At 35.3% G+C, this 25,186-nt stretch overlaps 1 protein-coding gene and 1 long non-coding RNA gene across 3 annotated transcripts in view; one reads left to right on the top strand and one right to left on the bottom strand.

The window, feature by feature from the left end:
- The window catches only part of LOC113056576 (uncharacterized), a 50,699-nt gene extending 32,667 nt beyond the window's left edge, over window positions 1–18,032 (top strand). Inside the window, exons 5-6 of the long non-coding RNA XR_003277717.1 lie at window positions 7,838–7,954; window positions 17,905–18,032. This is a non-coding gene — a long non-coding RNA (uncharacterized LOC113056576). The remainder of the gene's footprint in view (window positions 1–7,837; window positions 7,955–17,904) is intronic.
- LOC113056575 (signal-induced proliferation-associated 1-like protein 2) overlaps window positions 15,761–25,186 on the bottom strand; it is a 111,138-nt gene continuing 101,712 nt past the window's right edge. For both annotated transcript variants that reach the window (XM_026223334.1, XM_026223335.1), the window contains exons 17-20: window positions 23,530–23,661; window positions 18,092–18,209; window positions 17,920–18,001; window positions 15,761–16,681 (exon numbers count right to left, since the gene is read on the bottom strand). In XM_026223334.1, the coding sequence (XP_026079119.1) occupies window positions 16,535–16,681; window positions 17,920–18,001; window positions 18,092–18,209; window positions 23,530–23,661 (479 nt within the window). In that variant the 3' untranslated portion in view covers window positions 15,761–16,534. The remainder of the gene's footprint in view (window positions 16,682–17,919; window positions 18,002–18,091; window positions 18,210–23,529; window positions 23,662–25,186) is intronic.

Below are 25,186 nucleotides of genomic sequence, written 5' to 3'. Positions count from 1 at the left end.
TGTCATTTAGATGTGAGATGCGCAGGTCAGAGAGCAGCTTTAACGCTCAACGACTCATGAGCCAATCAGAAGTAGTTAAGGGGCGGGCCTCGTGTCTTTGTCAAATAGATTGATACAGGTTAAGGCAATGCTCCATGCGCGAAGGTGTTTGCAATTGTGTCTCATATTTCTCAACTCCAAACGTAAGTAATGGCACTTACTGACCTGTCTTGGTATGACTGTAGCATCTGCAGCATTTACTTCCAGTGATTGTACTAAGATGGGCTAATAAGGTCAATGTAGGCACTGAACATATTGAGAAGAAAATGCTGTGTTTTCTTGAATAATACTGAGGGCATAATGCAAATATGAAAATATCTAAAAAAGAGCCACTTGTCAATAATGATGATCAGGGTTATACATACTTAGGCTGTTTATATATTTGGGCCCAGGGGCCAACAAGTTGTGTTAAAAGTGCGTTGCATACATAGTACCCTCTCGGGGGGCAAGGAAAAAAAGTTCAGGCTCAGGAATTTTTTTCACTATCAGCCCTGAACATGTTAAAATCCACCATGAACAACCATAGCAACATGTTAAAAACCACCATGAACACCATAGCAACATTTTAAAAACCACCATGAACACCATAGCAACTATACAGCTATATGTTTTTAAAAACACCCTAAACATCATAGCAACATGTTAAAAAACCATCCTGAACACCATAGAAACTACACAGCTTCATGTTTTTAAAAAACACCCTGAACACCATAGCAACTACACAGCTTCATGTTTTTAAAAAACACCCTGAACACCATAGCAACTACACAGCTTCATGTTTAAAAAAACACCCTAAACCACCCTAGCAACATGTTATAAACCACCCTGAACACCATAGCAACTACACAGTTATATGTTTTTAAAAAACACCCTAAACATCATAGCAACATGTTAAAAACCACCATGAACACCATAGGAACATGTTAAAAACCACCATGAACACCATAGGAACATGTTAAAAACCACCATGAACACCATAGCAACATGTTAAAAACCACCATGAACACCATAGCAACTACACAGCTATATGTTTTCAAAAACACCCTAAACATCATAGCAACATGTTAAAAACCACCAAGAACACCATAGCAACATGATAAAAACCCCCATGAACACCATAGCAACATGTTAAAATCCACCATGAACACCATAGCAACATGATAAAAACCACCATGAACACCATAGCAACATGTTAAAATCCACCATGAACACCATAGCAACACGTTAAAATCCACCATGAACACCATAGCAACATTTTAAAAACCACCATGAACACCATAGCAACTATACAGCTATATGTTTTTAAAAACACCCTAAACATCATAGCAACATGTTAAAACCCATCCTGAACACCATAGCAACTACACAGCTTCATGTTTTTAAAAAACACCCTGAACACCATAGCAACTACACAGCTTCATGTTTAAAAAAAACACCCTAAACCACCATAGCAACATGTTAAAATCCACCCTGAACACCATAGCAACTACACAGCTTCATGTTTAAAAAAACAAACACCCTAAACACCATAGCAACATGTTAAAAACCACCATGAACACATAGCAACTACACAGCTATATGTTTTAAAAAAACACCCTAAACATCATAGCAACATTTTAAAAACCACCATGAACACCATAGCAACATGTTAAAAACCACCATGAACACCATAGCAACTACACAGTTATGTTTTTAAAAAAACACCCTAAACATCATAGCAACATGTTAAAAACCACCATGAACACCATAGCAACTACACAGTTACATGTTTTTAAAAAAACACCCTTAACATCATAGCAACATGATAAAAACCCCATGAACACCATAGCAACATGTTAAAATTCACCATGAACACCATAGCAACACGTTAAAATCCACCATGAACACCATAGCAACTACACAGCTATATGTTTTTAAAAACACCCTAAACATCATAGCAACTACACAGCTACATGTTTAAAAAAACACCCTGAACACCATAGCAACTACACAGCTTCATGTTTTTAAAAAACACCCTGAACACCATAGTAACTACACAGCTTCATGTTTTAAAAAACACCCTGAACACCATAGCAACATTTAAAAATCCACCATGAACACCATAGCAACATGTTAAAAACCACCCTGAACACCATAGCAACATTTTAAAAACCACCATGAACACCATAGCAACTACACAGCTATATGTTTTTAAAAACACCCTAAACATCATAGCAACTACACAGCTACATGTTTTAAAAAAAACGCCCTGAACACCATAGCAACTACACAGCTTCATGTTTTTAAAAAACACCCTGAACACCATAGCAACTACACAGCTTCATGTTTAAAAAAACACCCTGAACACCATGGCAACTACACAGCTTCATGTTTTAAAAAACAGCCTGAAACACCATAGCAACATTTAAAAATCCACCATGAACACCATAGCAACATGTTAAAAACCACCATGAACACCATAGCAACTACACAGCTATATGTTTTAAAAAAACACCCTAAACACCATAGCAACATGTTAAAATCCACCATGAACACCATAGCAACATGTTAAAAACCACCATGAACACCATAGCAACTACACAGCTATATGTTTTCAAAAACACCCTAAACCTCATAGCAACATGTTAAAATCCACCATGAACACCATAGCAACATGTTAAAAACCACCATGAACACCATAGCAACTACACAGCTATATGTTTTCAAAAACACCCTAAACATCATAGCAACATGTTAAAAACCACCCTGAACACCATAGCAACATGTTAAAAACCACAATGAACACCATAGCAACATGTTAAAAACCACAACGAACACCATAGCAACATGTTAAAATTCACCATGAACACCATAGCAACTACTCAGCTATATGTTTTTAAAAACACCCTAAACATCATAGCAACTACACAGCTACATGTTTAAAAAAACACCCTGAACACCATAGCAACTACACAGCTTCATGTTTTTAAAAAACACCCTGAACACCATAGTAACTACACAGCTTCATGTTTTAAAAAACACCCTGAACACCATAGTAACTACACAGCTTCATGTTTTAAAAAACACCCTGAACACCATAGCAACATTTAAAAATCCACCATGAACACCATAGCAACATGTTAAAAACCACCCTGAACACCATAGCAACATTTTGAAAACCACCATGAACACCATAGCAACTACACAGCTATATGTTTTTAAAAACACCCTAAACATCATAGCAACTACACAGCTTCATGTTTTTAAAAAAACGCCCTGAACACCATAGCAACTACACAGCTTCATGTTTTTAAAAAACACCCTGAACACCATAGCAACTACACAGCTTCATGTTTAAAAAAACACCCTGAACACCATAGCAACTACACAGCTTCATGTTTTAAAAAACAGCCTGAAACACCATAGCAACATTTAAAAATCCACCATGAACACCATAGCAACATGTTAAAAACCACCATGAACACCATAGCAACTACACAGCTATATGTTTAAAAAAAAACACCCTAAACACCATAGCAACATGTTAAAATCCACCATGAACACCATAGCAACATGTTAAAAACCAACATGAACACCATAGCAACTACACAGCTATATGTTTTCAAAAACACCCTAAACATCATAGCAACATGTTAAAATCCACCATGAACACCATAGCAACATGTTAAAAACCACCATGAACACCATAGCAACTACACAGCTATATGTTTTCAAAAACACCCTAAACATCATAGCAACATGTTAAAAACCGCCAAGAACACCATAGCAACATGTTAAAAACCACAATGAACACCATAGCAACATGTTAAAAACCACAACGAACACCATAGCAACATGTTAAAATCCACCATGAACACCATAGCAACACGATAAAATCCACCATGAACACCATAGCAACTACACAGCTATATGTTTCTAAAAACACCCTAAACATCATAGCAACATGTTGAAAACCATCCTGAACACCACAGCAACAACACAGCTACATGTTTTTAAAGAACACCCTGAACACCATAGCAACTACACAGCTTCATGTTTAAAAAACAACACCCTAAACACCGTAGCAACTACACAGCTTCATGTTAAAAAAACTCCCTGAACACCAAAGCAACTACACAGCTTCATGTTAAAAAAACACCCTGAACACCATAGCAACTACACAGCTTCATGTTTAAAAAACACCCTGAACACCATAGCAACTACACAGCTTCATGTTTAAAAAAACACCCTAAACACCATAGCAACTACACAGCTTCATGTTTAAAAAAACACCCTAAACACCATAGCAACATGTTAAAATCCACCATGAACACCATAGCAACTACATAGCTACATGTTTTTAAAATACACCCTAAACACCATAGCAACATGTTAAAAAACACTATGAACACCATAGCAACATGTTTAAAAACCACCTTGAACACCAAAGCAACTACACAGCTACATGTTTTTAAAAAACACCCTAAACACCATAGCAACATGATAAAAACCACTATGAACACCATAGCAACTACATAGCTACATGTTTTTAAAATACACCCTAAACACCATAGCAACATGTTAAAAAACACTATGAACACCATAGCAACATGTTTAAAAACCACCTTGAACACCAAAGCAACTACACAGCTACATGTTTTTAAAAAACACCCTAAACACCATAGCAACATGATAAAAACCACTATGAACACCATAGCAATTACACAGCTACATGTTTTTAAAAAACACCCTAAACACCATAGCAACGTGTTAAAATCCACCATGAACACCATAGCAACATGTTAAAAACCACCCTGAAAACCATATCAACTACATAGCAACATGTTAAATAAACACCCAGATCACCATAGCAACATGTTAAAAACCATCCACCCACTTTTGGCAACCACCCACTATACCCTGGCATTGTGGCAGTAACTTTATTGTTAACAAAAGAGAAGAATTTCAAAAGAAAAGTTCCCCTGCAGTGTTCTGTCAAAATGAAAGCCCTTTGGTTTAAAACAAAAACAAAACATAAATATAATTTTTTTAAGTGCACTGTTATTATAAAAAGTTTAAATTTGTTTTGCCTGTTTTCCTTGAAATGATACACATTTTAGTAAGTACTCCTCATGCGAACACCGCCCTAGGTGTGTTATGTGGTTTTAATGTTGAATTAATTATCATTGACTCTGCTTGTATTTAGATGAATTAATCCAAATCGAAAACCCAAAACCATCATTAACTAATAATATTATCCCACAACATATCATCAAAATCATATCACTGACATGATAATGACTCCTCACAGACTGGAACTGTTTCCTCATCAGTGTGTGTTGGTTGTTCTGCCCACACAGAAACAAGCATTAGAGCTTCAGCCAGAGCTCAACTAATTACTCTTCAGATAAAATTACTTGTTTCTCATTTCCCCTCTGGTCAACTTGTTGGATTTTCTATTATGTTTTCCCATAATAGCATTTCTCTTGCCCATCTGCACATTCATATTCTTGTTTTTGTAGGTTTTTTGTGTCCTGTATATATAATAAGCATAAAGGAATTATTGTGAGTTGATAACATCTAGAAGCATATGTCTGAGGATGTACGGAAACACTGAAGATTTCCCTGTCAAATCACTTTAAATTGAACAAATTTTGTACTTAAACATTGTGGAATAATGCATCTTTTATGTACAGTCTGAATTAGATTTTTATCTAAATGCAATTATACCTGTAGCCAGGGATTAAAATAACAAATGCAAGTTAAAGTGTTAACTGCCAGTTGGCTGGTAACTATATTTTTTTTTTTTTATGTTTTGTTAATTAAACATCTTCTAAAGTTTGTAATGAAAATGTGTTGATATTGTATGAATTAAAATTATCATTATCAATTTACAGTTTCTCCAAAGAAGTAATGCACAGTGTCATGATACGTTTTCTGAAATTATTTGCTATGGGGTGTCATTGTCAGTTTTATGTCCTGTCTGTAGCCATTCATTGGATATTGCACATTTTACATGCAGAAAAAGCATGTATTGGGCAATTTATAGCACACTGCAAGGAGCAAGCATCCAAAAATAAATCACTTGAATGTGACATACTCATAATTACAACTTCAGAAGGAAGTAGTATTTTCTGACAAGCACTTAAATGCAGCATATAGATGAGTTTCATCTGTGTAAACACAGGAGAGTTATTGCATATCGTTGTGTGTCATTCATCATCTGTTCACGCTCATGAGCTTATAAAACTCCATGACACAGGTGAAAGATATTACAAGGTACTGTATTCCAGCCGAGCGTTAATTCCACTGTGAAATGAGAAATAAGAAGAGGGCTGAAGATTGAGCCATTCGTCTTTGTTATTGGATAGCTGCATGTGCATTTATTGTTTCCACAGCAACAAAATGATTTTCATATAGGAAGCAAGCACAGAGAATATATTAGCAATGTTATAGCTTATGTAAAGCAATTTACAGTACACTAATGGTAGGAATAATGTTTCCCCGAAGCATCATGTGTTGTCCTGATCAGGACTGTGATCAGTAAGAGCTGCTGTAGAGCTGTGCATTGAGAAACTCACACGCTGATGAAATATGAACCATGAACACACTGGAACTTGTTGTTGGTTTCGGGTAAAAACATCTGCCAAATGATTAAATGTGATCGCATTAGAAGAATAGTTCCAAAATATGTATTTTTACGGGACCTGTGGTACTTTTTTTTTCAGGATTCTTTGATAAAAAAAAAAAAAGTTTAAAAGAGCAGTGTTTATTCAAAATAGTACTTTTGTTTTACAATACTATACAAATGTTTGAGGTCAAACAGTCATTTTTTACTACTTTCTTTCTTGCATCACAGAAATAAATTACATTTTAAAGTATATTATAAATTATATATAGATTAGAATTATAAATATTAGAAACTGCAATAATTTTTCACAATATTACAGTTTTTCAGTATTTTTGTTCAAATAAATAGAGCATTGATGAGTGTAAGAGAGCATTGTATTAGCATAAGAAGAACATTAAAAAAAACTACTTGTGCACACACACACACACAAACATATATATGTATATGTGGTTTTAAAAATGATAAAATAATTGTTTTATAACACAATAATTGTGATTTATATTTTCTATTAAGCAATAAATTGTGGATAAATAATTTTACACGCAACTTCTAAGTGTGTATATATATATATATATATATATATATGTATATATGTATATATATATATGTATGGGTGTGTATATAGCAAGTGTGTCATATAAACCATTTTAAGTAATTACTTTTCTATTTGCACATTTTTCTGTGATTAATCTTATATGACTTTTATCCTAAGTGACTTACAGTGCATTCTGGCTATACTTAAAAAAAAATGTTTTTACCTGTATGTGCGTTTCTTGGGAATGAACCAATGATCTTTTGCACTGCTAATGCAATACTCTACCACTGAGTCACAGGAACTTATATTATCATAATTTTTACGTTACATAATCTCCAAGAAGCAACTTAAAAATGTTTTGCATCTTTTTACAGATTTGCCTATTATTAGTGAAGGCCAGTATCATTGATATCAATACTGCTACTGTTCTCAAGAAAAAAAAAATTTGATCATCAACCTTCTTGCTGTGAGACAACAGTCTGCAATGTGTTGATGTTGTTATATTGACTGTGTTTTAGTGAGTTTAATCAGGCCAGGTTTCCAGACACTTCCACATGTCCAGACGACAAACAAACACATAATGACCTGCTCTCCCTATCCTGTGCTGTTTGAGCCAATGCTAACAGCTTGTTTGTGTGCTTTTGTTTTAACAGGAAACTCATCTCATCCTACGCAGAGGAAGGACAGAGACCTCTTTCCACAAACAATCACTCGCTTTAGCCGTCCAAAAACAGAAATGCTTCAATTCGAGCCGGCGATTCTGCAGGAAGGTAAATAAACATTAGGAAATAAATGACTGATTGCCACAGGCTTTAATAATTATTATTAGTTATCATTGGATAGCTTCTCTCAAGTGACGACAGTTGTTTATTCTGCTGCTGTAGGTCCAGAACATATCCAGAACAAGTCTGCTTAAAATGTTTTGATTCTGGAAAAACATATTACAACAGTTGGTCATTATAAATTATAGAGAAACTGAAAATTAGCACAATGCAGAATTATTGTGAGTGTGTGTGTTTGTGTGTGTGTGTGTGTGTGTGTGTGTGTGTGTGTGTGTGTGTGTGTCCATGGCCATAGACATGAATGAGGTCTTCATAGACAAAACACTTTAAAAGAGACAGACATGTAAATGTTTGTGAGAGATGGATTCTGTTTCGGAGGAATGAACAATGTTAAATTCTATCATATTTCACCATCACTATAGTTTAGTTGCGTATCATTTTATCAAGTTGTTTATTATTCATGCAACAATACGTTTTAGTTTAATTAATAACCACTGCTATATAGATAACTTTGTCTAGTGCTCCTATGAATGTTGTTAGCATGACTTTGTTAGAAATATAACTTTTATAAGTCTAAAGAATGAAAAAGGTATAGGCTTCTTCGTGGCTGTTCCCTAATTGTTCTATAGATCTCTGCACCACTGTTTTGATAGCATTGATTAAGTTTTTGACAGATGTAAATATTGATCTTGTAAATAAGATCAGATAAAGATATCGCTAACCCTAAACTGCAAAGTCCCACTTTATACACTTTCTAAAGTAGAAAAGATAAGATGCGTATAATAACTGGATCTGGCGCCCTCACTCACAACAAACTAAACAAACAAGCACATCCAAATTAATTAATATATTTAATTAAATCTAAATGGAATTTCAAGTGCTCACATCTCCTCCTCAGATGTTTCTCCCAGTAATATCATATGTCTCCTAGAGTTTAAGACATGATCTCGATTTTGACTCAAACAAAGAGGAGTTTTAGGAGAAGAATCTCAAACATAGTTATTTCCAAATAAAATATTTCCAAATGTATTTCTGATTGAGACATAGGTCTCAAAATTAGATTATATATAAATACGGCTTATTATCTTATGGGTGTAAAATGATTTATTTATAGAAATTATAATAATAATTAAAATAAAGTTATAATAATAATATAAATTAAAATAATATAATATAAAATATAAAATAATATAAATTACTTATAAAATAATTTAGTTATACTTTTTAAAGCTGTAAAAATGTGTAATTTTCTTTTTGCATGATTTTATATCATTTTTACATTACAAAGTAAGTATATAATTTACAAATTATAAATTAAATTAAATTAAATTTATGCATTTAGCAGACGCTTTTATCCAAAGCGACTTACAGTGCATTCAGGCTATCAATTTTTACATATCATGTGTTCCCGGGGAATCGAATCCCCAACCTTGCGCTTGCTTGCTTGCTAAAGCAGTGCTCTACCAGTTGAGCTACAGGAACACAACACAATTATAAAAGGCAAGAATTAATAAAAATACTTATTACATATAGTTTAAAAAATTTATATTTGCCATTCCCCATTAAATTATAAGTGTGTAATATACATAATTTTAAAACATTTGTTTTTAACAAAGAATAATCTTGGGAGAAACATCTGAGATATATTTAGAAAAATCATCCCGGACATAGCATTTGCAATTAATGTAATAATAAAAAAAATAATAATAATTGCAATAAAAAATGCATTGCAAAAAATGCATTGCAATAAGCTTACTGAAAAAGTGCATTAAACTGTTTTAATTAAAAAACAAACAAAACTGACTTTGACTTCTCACTGTTTTGTTTATTTATAGTACTGCATTATTAGCTTGTCGTGCATTCATCAACACGTTGATTTGATCGAAAGATACTGTAAGTACTCATAGTACACTGACTCTACTAAAGCCCATCATTTCTGTTACCTCACTAAGAAGCTCATCTACTTTAGCACAGTGTGACGGGAAGAAGCTGAAGCGCTCCGAGCTGCTGTGAAGTACAGTGCCACCCCAAACAGCAGAACACAATTAAATCTGGATTAATTACTTACAGACACGCTGACATTTGAGCGTTTGGAGGGAAGCCCAATATGAGTAATCATCTAGAGCTGTAGAGACATGGCAAGATTGAACTAATAAGCTGCCTGGCAGGATTCAGAGCCGCGTGAAACACAAAACACTGCCAAAAATGTTAGGTTAGTAGTCTACACGTAATCATGAAGGAACTGCACAAAGATTTGACCTCTTTCAACACATTTTTGTTGAAGGAAAACCAGAAACCAAATTGAGTAAAGGTAAAAAACATCAGTAAATGTCTCTAGTTTTCAGCATGATAAATGTAGTAATATGCACAAAAGAGGCTAGTCACAATACTTGCATTTGCACAGAAATATTAGTCTTTGTGTAGAAGGCTACGTATATATCTGTATATGTGTGTGTGATGTTTATCCTGTCAAGTTGGGAAACGGCTCGTGTGATTGTACAGTGTTCTTCTGTAATCAGAGCTGATTGCATCTGCCATTCACACTCATCAATCCGCTTCATTACTGATATCAGCTCATCTCCAGCAAACGGCGCAGAAAGAGTCGTTGTGTGTCGACCTCCAGTCATTACAGACCTACAGCGCCAATGAGCCGTATCACAAACCCACATCACGCTGCTATTGTTCCTGGAGAAATCTGCTTTCAGCGTCTCTCCGCTGCGGCCAAGACGTACGTCAGAGCTTCAGCTTGTGTGTGTGTGTGTCAGGACGGAGAGGGGCAGATATCCTCCAGATCCAAACGAGCTCCATACATCTTGTGGTTCACCAGCAATCTCTGTCTGGTGTATTTGAGGGTACGGCAGAATCAACCTGACAGTGGTTTGTGACATGAATTGCTGTTGAAGACCACAATCACAGTACTATATGTGCTGAAACCTCACTCTAAAGGGTTAGTTCACTCCACTGATGTTATTGTGAATGACTTCTGGTTTCAAAACATAAGCATTTGACATTGACTCTGAGAAACTGTAGATGACGCTGGACCAAAAAACCTTTCATAAGGGTACTTAAAAAAAATTTGAGATTTGTACATCATCTGATAGTTGCATAAAAAAGCCTTTTTTAATGATGTACATTATGGTGTAAAAACAAATATGGAGAAAATCCAAAGTTAAAGTTGTCCGAATGAATTCTTAGCAATGCATATTACAAATCAAAAATTAAGTTTTATATATTTACGGTAAAATATCTTCATAGAACATAATCTTTACTTCATATCCTAATGATTTTTGGCATAAAAGAAAAATCTATAATTTTGACCCATACCCTGTATTTTACAAATATACCCCAGAGACTCAAGACTGCTTTTGTGCTCCAGGGACACAGTTGAGGTTTCCTACAGAAAACATCAGTATAATGGAAACAGAACGGCAGATTATACTATCATAAACCATCATTTGGATGTCATGCGATAGATCGATCGTGAAACAGGATTATTCTGGAGACTTCTGGAGATCATAAACGAAATCTGGACACCCAAGCCTTGACTTTAGCCATTGTTTAAACTCCTGCGGCTTCAAACCCACCCAGAAAAATGACCCCAATCAGAAGAGCCTCCAGCAGTAGGAGATCCCATCTGCCGCTCTGGCAGAGACAGCAGACGCTGATTAAACATCTCCATTAAGAGAGACTCTCAGAGATCCACCTCGTGTCTGCTTCTGCGGCCGTGCTGTGTGAAGCCCGGTCTGGCAGCACGGATCTGCCTTGAAACTGTCCCAAAAAGCTCCAGAGAAGCAGCAGAGGCCATCAGCACAGCTAATGAAGACAAAACACACAGACGCTTGGGTTTAGCTTCATCACACACATGCATATGACCACAACCTCCTGCCAAGAGAGAAGAACCACCCTCTAATATGAGCCCTGATGCAAATTACCCACAAAAACAGACTCTTTTGACAGATTCTGGTCTGATTGGCTTCATGCAATTTCTATGAACTTAGCTTCTAGGCAGCTTCTACAGTGAGCAACAACTAGGAGAATTTGCAGATTTTCCTCTGCATGGAAGCACATCAAAGAAAAATAAACTCTGTTTCACTCAGACTTTTTAATGTTGCACTTGCAGAACTGGCAGGAAACAATGTATCACGCATGCAAATGTTGATTATTGATTCACATGCTCAGTGGAGCGAAGACGTGCTCTGATTGATCTGATCACCACAGAGCTTTCCTGTAATGCAGGGATTCATCAGGGTTGTGAATTGATGACTAATTCATTAAATCTTTAAATTCTAACTCATTAAATAAGAAGAATGTCAAATGGGATAGGTTTAAAATAAAACTCAAAAAGATGAAATATTGAATTGAGTTTATTTCAGAACAACATTTAAATTTTTTACAACACTATGCATGTCTTGAAAAATAAAAGTATGAATATCTTTCTCAAAACAATGTCCCCCAGACGTTTAAAAGCTAGTGCATTTCAGCACAGAAAAGGCTAAATAGAGAGGAAACTGTTGTGAAAGCGACTACTGCTAAAACAATAAAAAACACTAGCCTTTAATCAGAGCAGATGCCATTCTTAATTCGACATGAATGAAAGCGAGGTCATGAACAATGAATATACATCTTTCCATAAACTTGTCATGAAAACATGGCTGTATCTCTCTCTCATCCAGGTCAAATAAACATGTCCAGCCTGATTAAAGTCAGTATGTTAACATCAGCGCTGCTTGGAATACAGTCAGAAGCTGTAGCCATTTAGCCTCCTTGTTAGTGCGTCCGCATCCCATGCTGGAGACCTGGGTTCGAGCCCCGCTCGGAGTGAGTCAGAGGAGCGTCAGAGAGGACCCGGGAGAGAGGGGTTACATTGGTGCCGTGACCCGGATGGGAGTGAGGTTTAGGGGGGTGATTATAACGGAGGCCAGCGAGTGGTGCTGTGCAGGTAAACCTCACTCCCCGATTTCAAGAGACGCGCTAGTGGCTGTAGCCATTTAGCCTCCTTGTTAGTGCGTCTGCCTCCCATGCCGGAGACCTGGGTTCGAGCCCCACTCGGAGCGAGTGCGAGGAGCGTCAGAGAGGACCCGGGTGAGAGGGGTTACATTGGTACTGTGACCCGAATGGGGGTGAGTGTAACGGAGGCCAGCGAGAAGTGCTGTGTGGGTAAACCTCACTCCCCGATCTCAAGAGACGCGCTAGTGGCTGTAGCCATTTAGCCTCCTTGTTAGTGCGTCCACCTCCCATGCTGGAGACCCGCTCGCCGCGTCAGGGAGGACACGGATGAGAGGGGTTACACTTCTTACCCACAATCCTTTGCGGTGGAGTTGTGCACCACACCCAAACAGCTGCGGCTACCACAGGCTTTACTTTTCATCAAGAAATATGTGATCCTCATTCTGAAAAATGTATTTTTCAGTCAGAGAAGCAGCATCTATTACTCCACTTATTTGATAGACATCTGTTGTTTTCTCTTGTCTTAATAAAGCAGACAGAGGTGATTAAAGCAACAATTACCCAAAAATGAACATTATACACACCCTCAGGCCATGCACAATGAGGTTGTTTCTTCATCAGGTTTGGAGAAACGTAGCATTGCATCAGTGTCTCATCAACGGATGCTCTGCAGTGAATGGGTGCTGTCAGAATGAGAATCCAAACAGATGATAAAAACATCACAACAGTTCATCAGTTAATGTCTTGTGAAACCAAAGGCTGTGTGTCTGTAATGAACAAATCGGTTTTATTTATTCAACAAAAAAGTTGCATAGATTTCCATGATTCTTTCAGGGCAGGAATTTGCAGATATCCTGCAACATTCCCATGTTTTGGGCGAGTGTGGGAATGCTGCGAGCGGTTGAATCAGCCGTGTGTCACATATCGTCTCAAACACAGTCAGCTGGGACTCAACCAGCACTTCCTGCATCTCACAAGCCCCTTTCACACTGCACGTCGGACCCGCAATACTTCCGGAACATTGCCGGGGCGCCTTCTGTGTGAAAGCAACCACGTCCCGGAATTGATTACCGAATTGAACCCGGGTCGGGGACCTAGTAACATTGCGGGGTTCGACCCGGGACGAGCACTGTGTGAACAAAAGCCAGATCTAATTCTATATCGAAGTGATGCGTTACCGGCTGTTTTGAAGGAAGATCAACGTTCGCGACGAAAACACATGTGCAAACTCTAATGAAGCAGAGATCAGTTAGTTCCTCACTTTCCGCGCTAACGCCGAGATCGTTTGCTTGCTTCAGTTAAAGTATAACGTGCCAAGCGTTGTCGACTCGTACATTACACGTCACGCGCTGATGTCACGTGTCGTTACGGGATCTTCAAGGGTTGTGTGTGAAAGCACGCACATATACCGGGTCATCACTGGCAGTGTGAAAGTGCCAAATCTAGCGACCAGGGAACAATTGCAGGAACACTTTACCCCTGTATTTGCCGGAATGGCAGTGTGAAAGGGGCTACAGTGTGTCACATCTCCACTTCCTGACTGGCTCGGTGTAAATAGTGGCCTGTAAATGAGGCTTCAGCATTTTTCAGCGTGCAAGAGTGTGACAGTGTAACATGGAGAACAGGAGCGTTTACATGAATCCGTGTCATTCTGGCCTCCTACGGCTCCACTGGGAATGTTTAAGGATTGCTTTGTTCCCTGGATTGCTCGTCTCCCCGTCTTGCACCACTTCAATCCTGCGGTCGTCTCTGATGTTGGAAAGAGATTCCTGGCAGCTAGGATTTACAGTGCGTGGAAATGGAACGTAGATTCTTTAATCATTATGTAATTTATGAGTTTGGCCTCTTTGAAGCTTTAACAATTTACATATAAAAACAGAAAGAAAAAACATGCTAGATACATCAACAGCAGTTTCTTTTAAGCAACAATTCACCTAGAAATCAAAATTCTGAATTGGAATTTTTCGGTGAATTATTGGTTTTTAGAAAGGTTTGGAGAATGAACTACATTCGTTTAATAGCCTCTCTGTCTCTCACCTGTGCATGCTCAGATAAGTGTCCATTAGATATGAACTTATTCTAAGGCAGGTATTCCCAGAAGAGTCCTCGGCTCAATTTGCTGCTTCCATGGCAACAAAAACCCACGGCAACAATCATTCTCTGCCGGTGCTGAACTGGAGAAAATGTCAGAGTCATCAGAAAGTCAATCAAATCTCAGGATGCCCAGAAAGTACCAGACATTCAACTCACACCAAACAATTAAGCACATTCCCCTACAACGTCACATTACCATAATGCAAAATATACAAATTATTTTTCATTTACATCTTAGCAAGAAAATAAGGAATATTTGTTTTTGACTTATTATTATTAGTAGTAGTAGTAGTAGCATCGTCACATTTCTCCAACTAATTCACTTTATCATAATTCAAATAATACAATTAAAAAATTTTGCATTTTCATCTTATCTTGCAAGAAAATAAAGACTATTTGTTTATGCATTATTATTATTATTACTACTTCTACTACTATTAAATGAAAATTAAGCACCTTTCTGGACGTGAAAATGTAATTTTGCATTTGCATCTAATTTCGCAAGAAAATGACTTTTTATTTGACATTATTATTATTGCTCCTTGCACATTATTGCACATAATATTGGATTTATTTTGCAAGAACTTTTGAAATTTTTTTTTGCATTACAAATATAACTTCGCCTACAAAAATTTAATTGCCATAATGCAAAAAATGGAAGAAATAAAATAGAAGTAATGATCATTGTGCACACATTTAGAAACATGTAAATGTTTTTTCCAAGGACCTGAAATATTAAGATGACGCATCAGATTTATTTTACATACTACGTTTATTAAAAAAAAGCAACCACATTTCCCATCTTACATGAAATTTACAGAGAAACACGTTTGTAAAAGCATAGAAACCGACAAAGTGTTATCTAGCAGCATCCAAATGTTGCAATGAGGGACAAAAAGACAAATCCTCAGTGTAACTGTGTATCAGACACAGTCCATCACAGTATGGCCTTCTCACAGCCGTCCCTCCAGACGCCGTTCATCTGAATAAAATAAACTAATTAAGGTGAAATAAGCTTAAATAACAGTGTTAAATACAAGACACTTGATTGGAGGTTCTGTACAGACAAGGACACAGAGTTTGGCATGTGATCGCGGATTCAAGACGAGGCAGGTGCTGCACACACCTGCTTCATTTCGGCTTTTCTTTGAGGCACAATCTCAACATTTACAGCTTCCCCAACTCTTCACATCGTGTTTGCTCAGAGAATCCACGACTCTTATTGCCAGAACTTGATGATTGTGGACAGAAATGATTCTGAGCTCCAACGTTTGATTGCACCTTTCAATAACGGAGGCAGAGAATGAAGTCTTGATGCGTTACATTCACAATCCACCTCCGGAAACATCGTTTAGTTGCTAATCGAGTACATTCTCCGTTTTCTTCGCTGCTCATCTGCACCAACACAAGTGGTTTCTTCAGTCCAGGACATACTTACATTCTACATCTGACTGAACTGCGGTAGGAGTCGGGCTTTGCTAGTGACGGTCAATGGTGTGGGGTCCTGAACGTCTCCAGCGGTCTCCATCAAGGCTTCTTGTCGATGGTGTGGAAGAACCACTGGGTGAACTTCCTGAGCTGTGCGGCGGCCGTCTGGCTCTCCTCCTGCAGACGCATGTTGTCCTGCCGCAGGTGATGCACCTCCACCTGCAGGATCGCCTTGTCTTCCTTCTCCTGAGCACAGAAGTCAAACAATGGCCTCAGAATATAGTCAGCTAGCTCTTTTATGGTGCTTAATATATGCTGTCATTATATGCAAAATATGAGCCTTTGGATAAGCCTTGAATAGTGTGAGTAAACAAGTAAACTAATTAAAAACAAACATGCAGTGTAAAATAATTGGTCTTTAATAAATAATTTGATTCTATTATAGTTTCTTGCACACCTTTAACTTGAAGAGAAACACTATGACTGTCAATATAATTGTGATTAAACTTTTACAAATAAAACGTTTCTTTTTTTATTTTTTAAATTATTTTTAAAGTGATAATACTGTTAAATGGTAAATCTGTAACTGGTTATATTGTAAAAAATAAGAACCTAAAAATACTGTAATTTTTATTTCAAATTAAAAACATTTTCTTTTTTATTATTTATTAAAAAAAATTATAAATGTGGTGGTATTTTTAGATTCTGTAATATTGTGAAGAGAGTAATTTTGTCAGATTAAGTGGTAATATTGTCATTTTGGTATTTATAAAATGTAATGTGATTTTGTTCTGTTTAAAAAAAAAACAAATTTTAATAGTAGTAATGCTGTCGATTCTGTAACAGTGTGCAAGCATTAATGTCAAATTAGAAAGAGGTAAAACTTACCTCTTTTTATTTTATTAATCTTATTTTTTATTATTTATTTTTTCAATATTGTTCAAAATGTTTTTTTTTTTTTTTACTTATATTTGCCTAATAAGCCTCATAAGCCATTTGTAAAGCCTTATATTTGTTAATGTGATAATGTTGTCAAATTAGAAACAATACTGTCATTTTTATTACACTTTAATTCATTATTTATTTATTTTTAAATTAATTTCAACCAGCCCTGGTAATATTGTCAAATGCTGTAATATTGTGAAGGCTGTAATACCGACCTATTTTTATTTATTCAATTAAAATGTATTTTTTTTTATAATGCATTTTAAATTCTATTATTTGTTTTACCATTTTAACATTCTCTACTTCTCTTTACTTCAGAGTGATGTGCCTCTAGAAGCTCATCAAGTGAATGTCATCTCAAAGAAGCACAAAATCACTTTCACAGACTTTTACATGAACTGTTCCCTCCTTCTGGAATGAGCTGTAAAACTCAATCTCTGGACAGTTTCAGATAAAAGTATGTAAATGTAAATGTTCTCTAAAGAACTAAAGAACTAAAAAACATGGCTCTGGTTTTCCCTCAGGACGGGATCGTTTACCTTCTTCAAGTCGTACTGCAGCTGTCTCAGGATGACCTCCAGCTGATTGACTTTGCCTGTCAGCGTGGCTGGAGACGTATCACTGAGGAGCGAGACAGAGCTGTAAGTCTGGGCATGAACACACACAGTGGATTGTGTGTGTGTGTGTGTGTGTGTTGGGTTATAAACTCACCCGGCCTCCAGTGCGGCTCCTTCAGCGGCCGCCACACGTCTGGTGAGCTCACGTGAGATCTGCAGCGCTTCGGCTCTCTGCATGTCCGTCATGGTGCAGAACGAGGCTACACGCTGGTCTGGACACAAAGAAACACCAGAGACACTCAGATCAGGACACACACACAACAAAACCACAGCAAACTCAGTGCTGAGACTCAGACTCAATCATATCTGATGGCAGTATCAAATACAGTCATGTGATGATGTGTTAATAATAATCAGTTCTCACAATCACATTCTCATCAATCCTAATAGATTTGTTAAGAATTAAGTAGTATTACAAATAATATTATGACAATTAAACGAATTTCATCCACTAATTATCAATGCAAAAAAATAAATAGAAAATAATAAAGGAAATAACGCATCTAGATTTAATTTAGCAAGCAATTTAACTATTTTGAATTAATAGTTATTATTTTCAAATGTCTGCTACAAATTCTCATCATAATGCAAAATAAAAACAAAATGCATTTGCATTTAATTTAGCAATAAAATGAGAACATTTTGTATTTTTATTATTTTAATAAGCACATTTTCTCCCAAAAAAATAAATAAAATAATTACCATAATGCAAAAAAATATACATCTTTGTATTATTATTAGCAGTAGTGCATTTGCTCTACATTTGCTTTCATTACTATAACACAAAAATAAATAAATAAATGAATTTGCATTTAATTTTGGAAGAAAATAAACTATGTCTGCATTAATATGTGTCCCTGGAGCACAAAAGCAGTCTTGAGTCTCTGGGGTATATTTGTAGCGACAGCCAAAAAAACATTGTATGGGTCAAAATTATAGATTTTTCTTTTAAGCCAAAAATCATAAGGATATTAAGTAAAGATCATGTTCCATGAAGATATTTGGTAAATTTGCAACTGTAAATATATCAAAACTTCAATTTTGTTTAGTAATATGCATTGCTAAGAACATCATTTGGACAACTTTAAAGGCAATTTTCTCAGTATTTAGATTTTCTTGCACCCTCAGATTCCAGATTTTCAAATAGTTGTATCTCAGACAAATATTGTCTGATCCTAACAAACCATACATCAATGGAGAGATGATTTATTCTGCTTTCAGATGACACATAAATCTAAATTTCGAGAAATTGACCCTTATGACTGGTTTTGTATTATTCTTCTTATTATAAGCATATTTCTGCTACAAACTCTCATTACTGCAAAAGTAAAAAAAAAAAATCCATATGCATTTAATTAATCAAGAAAACATACAATTTCTGGCAAAATTAAATGCATAGTTTTTTTGTTTTTTTGTAGGGGGAATGTGTGTTGATTTGGGAGACACAATAAAACACAGTTCGGCTGTATTCACATTGTCATGAGGCTTTCAGACACAAGTCACATCTGATGAAACCCTTCACTGTTAAAAAAAAAATGGGATTTGTGCTGGCCTCAGATAAGAGTGAGATGTGTCTTGACACTTGCATTAAAGAATCGCAGGTATCTTAAAAAACATTGGTCGTCTCAAGTCCCACGTTGAGTGTTTAGCTGGAGTTACTCAATAAAACAGTGTGTTTATGAACATTTGTTTAAACACTTCTTTTCTTCTTGTTGACTTCCATTCATGCTCGCTGATGCAAATGGAGGGCAAATATGCTTTGAGCTAAACTTATCTCTCAGTGTTTTTATGCAGTGTTATTCTGGGTCACAGAGACAAGCATCTCCTCTAAAACTATAACTTTGTTTCCAAATATTGCATCAGTCTTTAAAGTGTATTTATGGTCTATGAAGCAGTTTGGGCTGGTTTTAACAGTTCATGGACTCATTTGTTTGAGTGTCAGCTGAGGACGCCTCTGACTCTTCAGTCCAGACACTTGTTTCTCAAACCGTCTTTCACTCAGGTTTTGAAGAGTTGGTTCACATGTAACGGAGTGAAAGAGCAAATCCGAAAGTGATTTTGATTTGTGATTGGTTGGTCCACAATGAAATTTAAAAAGCATGAATGACACACCATAATCCAATCAGAACATTTGTGTCCCTGCAGCACAAAAGCAGTCTTGAGTCTCTGGGGTATATTGATAGCAATACCCAAAAATACATTGTATGGGTCAAAAATATCGATTTTTCTTTTATGCCAATAATCATTAGGATATTAAAGATTAAAGATATTTGGTATTTCCTACCGTAAACGTATCAAAACTTAATTTATGACTAGTAATATGCATTGCTAAGAATTAATTTGGACAACTTTAAAAGAGATTTTCTCAATATTATGATTTGTTTACACCCTCAGATTCCAGATTTTCAAATAGTTGTATCTCAGACAAATACTGTCCTCCTAACAAACCATACATCAATGGAAAGATTATTTATTCAGCTTTCAGATGATATGCACATCTCAATTTCAAAAGAATGTCCCTTTTGACTGGTTTTGTGTTCCACGGTCATTTAATTTTTAATGCATAGTTATGTGCAACTGAATTTTGGACCAATGAGAGGCCTTTGTGGGCGGGGCTACCCAGCACAATTGCCATTTACAAATTTAGTAGATGCTTTTATCCAAAGTGACTTAAAAAAGAGGAACAAAAAATTTTGCCAAAGCGTGAACAGTATTCCTAATACACAAAAAAAGAATCCAAAATAAGCCATCAAATGCACTCTCAGTACTAGTATACATTTATATTAAATATAATAATAATAATAATAATAATAATAGAAAAAGCATTTGCATTTAATAGATTGTTGTTATTATCATACGCACATGACCCCTCCAAATTCTCATTACCATAACGCAAAAAATACAATGCATATATTTTGCACTTGCATCTAAAAAAAATAAATAAATGAAAAAATCTCATTACCATAATGTAAAAATCTTTTAGATGTTATTTTGTAAGAAAATAAAAATGTTTTGCATTATTATTAGCACATTTGCCCTCCAAATTCTTAATACCATGCTATATATTATGCATTATACAGTATGTATGCACATCTAGTGTATATACATGTATATAAACACCAATTCTTTGACAACTGTGCAGATGTTCTGAACAATCAAGGGTTTGAATCTCAGTCCCCTCTGTGTCTTTAAATGTGACATATGGGTGAAAGGCCTTATGACAGACAGTGTTTTGTAGCATCTCTCAAATCAATGCACTTACTCTCATTACACCATATGGAGAAACAGATGCTGCTGTGGAAATGATGCACAACATAAAGAGTTTAATTTACGATCATCCCTGCATGTGCGTTTCTGATCAAACATAAAACATGACAATATGAGCTCTGTGTTTCTCTGTTAGAGGCTGCTCAGAGCTCAAATAAAACAACACAAGACCAGAGCTTTCAGCACGTTGTGTTGTTTCTTCACACAAATCAAGATGAAGCGTTACAGTAGTAATTACACACATATTAACAGACGTGCATTCTGGGACTTAATGCTCAGCATGCAACAGATTCCAATCAAGAATAAATAAAGCTGATATTTTAATAATAAAAAGGTTTAACATTTAGTTAATACATAACTATTCCAGTTAGCAACAATATGAAATGTTAGCAATTGCATATATTTGATTGTTGAAGTCTCTCATGTTTCAGCCAAAAAAAAAAAAAAAAAAAAAAAAAAGAATAAAAAAAATTTCATTTATTTTTTTTCACTGTGACATTATTTTCATACCAGTACAATTCCCTCCAAAACACACCCCCCCACACACACAATTATATATGTGTGTGAGTATACACACTATCTTTTTGTTTGAATTAAATTGTGTATAATTGTTTTAAAGTGTAACTTTAAATAAGAATCTAATAACAATTAATGACAATTGCAAGCATACTTTAAGGCTTGTGTTTAACTGGCATGAGAATAATGAAAATCACAAAGCAACACAGCTTAATGGTCCTAGAAAATAGGCGTTATTTCACATCTAGAACTTAATTTCTCTTTTGATTTTATGGTAAAACACAACCTAGACTTGATTTCACGATTCACCTAAAAAGGACAGTTGTGCAACGAGAAGATAGTAACAGTATATAGGTTTAAAACAATCCATTTAAGCATAAATCTCATGAAATCGATCCTCCTGAGAAAAAAATCTACAGCATCGAACACTTTAAAATAAGAGCAACATTTAAAAAAGCAGCACTAAAGCTGCACACAAAGCAGTGAAAACAGCTTGGATGACTGAAAGAAGACTGAAGCCATTACGCAAATGATGATGGCCTTCTCACTAATCCATTTAGAGAAGGACAGGAGCAGACAGGAGGACGAGTGCGGCACAAATTACGAGTGTTTAATTGCAGGTGGATTCAGAGTACATGCACTCAGATATTTAGCCCTGAATTTAAGATTTATGCATGTAACTTAAATATGAAATTTCCATCGATAGATGTAATAAATAACTGCATAAATAACTAATAAACTTAATTCATAAATGAAACGGGCCAAGCAGCCAAGATTTCTGTTTTAACAGATCAACCAGGTTGCTATTTTCATTGCATTTACATCTACATTCATCAATGCATTTATTAAAATATGTTCATTGTAAAAACAATTTACATTTATAAAAAGTATGAACATGGTTAAAATACGGCTAGCTCTGAAACAAGCAATGTCAAAATAATTAAAATGCATGAGACAATTTAATATATATAAACCTTGTTATTGTGCATTTCTATACATAAAATATCAATGTATATATATAAATATAACAATATAAATATACATTACATGTACAATTATTTTAATTAATAGTAATAAAATTAAAAACAATAATATCAATAGACAATATTAAAATTATTGCATTAGAAGTCAAAATTTCATACTAAGTGCCATTATTAATTATTTGCATCTATATTCTTCAGATCAACATAAATATGAAACAATAATAACTAATCAATAACAATTATATATACATATGTACACACACACACAAATACCTTATAATATAACTAAATATATTTTATATAACATATATAACTACAGAAATATTAATAATAATTATAATTCATAATATTCACATATTATTACTACTTGTTTATTATTGTTATTATTAACTTTAATAATAATAACAATAAATAATAATAATAATAATGCATTAGAATCAAACAATTATTTGTATCGGTTTGATTTTATTTCAATAATTTTCCTGTTTAATGTGATTTAAAAAAAATAGTATGAACATGGTGAAAATATGGCTGCGGAACATGCAATATTCAATAAGTCAATGCAATATATAAAGCTGGTTATTGTGTATTTAAAACACATTCAGTTTTTTAGCTCAATTACAGCAATCGGGTTTGTTTCATTTATGCATGACTGATGAATATGCATCAAGTTTTGTTAGTTTGTGTTAAAACGGTGTCATCCAAATGCATGGGATTTTTATACGCAATTCAAGGTTACGCTGCATTTCAGCGCTTCTGCACGCACCTTCAAAGGCTCTGGCGGCGTCCACGAGGTGAGACCAGTCCAGACCCGTGGCGGTGTCCGGCAGAGGCATGAGACCCGGGTCGCTGAACTTTGAGCGGTCGGCGAGCGAGCCGTCAGAGAACCAGAAGTCATCTGGAGAGAGAAAGAGACAGAGAGAGAGATCAGAGACCGCTGAGCTTCCCCTGGGCTTCTACAGACAGCACAAACACAGCCACAGTCCTTCTGTCGGAGGTCAGGAGCTCTCTAATGAAGGCAGTGGGAGGAAGAGAGGTTAAAACGCTCACCTGACGCCTTCAACACATAATGGTTCCTTTTACAAGATCTCAAAGACTTCATCCTTCAACACAATAGAGAGAGAGCAAGATCACAGCATTCATCTAAGATCTGCTCTCTAGGAGAAAATGTGTGAGAGACTAACCCACAACATTACAAACATCATCTCTTCTGCTCACAGAGGCTGCATTTATATGATCATGAAATGGTCAAATGTTATAAAAAAAGTTTAAAATACCTGGTTACTATGTGCATATATAGTCAAATTTAATTTATTCATGTATTTTCAGCATCATTCCTCCAGTCTCCACTGTCAGAAATCAGAATAATATCCTGATTTGATGCTAAAGAAATATTTCTGATTATTATCAGTGTTGAACACAGTTGTGCTGCACAATATTTCTGTGATGCATTTTATTTTTCAGGATTCTTCGATTAATAAAAAGTTCAAAAGATCAGCATTTATTCGAAGTAGAAATCTTTTGTAACATTATAAACACCTTTACTGTCACTTTTGATCAATTTAATGCATCCTAGCTCAATAAAAGTATTAATTTATTTAAAAGAAATCACGCTGACCCCCAAAATGTTTTATGAATATATAAATAAATGTACACATTTAAAATTTACATTTAGAAAGTTATGTTATGTACTTAATTATTGCACATATTTTAGTATTATAATAATTTATATTGTTATGAACAAAATTATCACATTATTATTATTATTAGATAAAATTATAGGACATAGTATATATATGATAATATATATAGTGTATAATAATATATATATGTTTTATATTATTTATAATTTTTCTAAATATTTATAAAGATCTCCGTCAGGTCCATTTGGAAACATAAATTATTTTATTTTATTTTAGCTGCTGAACAAAATATATTCAAGTTATAGTTATATCATGAATATAGGCTTAAATGCACTCTATGAGCTTTAATTTAATTTTTAACTTTAATTAAAAATTGGAGGAAAGGTGAAGGAAAACAGCTCTTTAATATGTACCTTTAATATGCATTAGTAACTGGAGAGTTGACTCAAAAGCTGTTTTATGCACAGATCTTGGCTATTCCTTCATTATTTCTACATCAATTAATCAGGTAAAAGTCTGGAGCTGATTCGAAGTGTGCTGTTTGCATTTGAAGGAACTCTGAAGCCACATCATGCATTCAAAGGATGACCGAAACAGACGATTGTTAGGCTTTGAAAACCAAAAAAGTCATTTTCTGCACATGCACGATGTTGGACAGCCGTCCCGTCAGCAGATGAAGTCTAAACGCTGTCACGTTTGGGTTCAGGCTCCTAAACATGGCCTCATTTTTCAATCAATTGCATGCGTCCAAACCTCTCATTGTGCATCTCTCTCTCGTCT

This window comes from Carassius auratus, chromosome 38, assembly GCF_003368295.1.
Source record: "Carassius auratus strain Wakin chromosome 38, ASM336829v1, whole genome shotgun sequence".
Lineage (NCBI taxonomy): Eukaryota > Metazoa > Chordata > Actinopteri > Cypriniformes > Cyprinidae > Carassius > Carassius auratus.
This window is presented reverse-complemented; position numbering and strand designations above follow the sequence as displayed.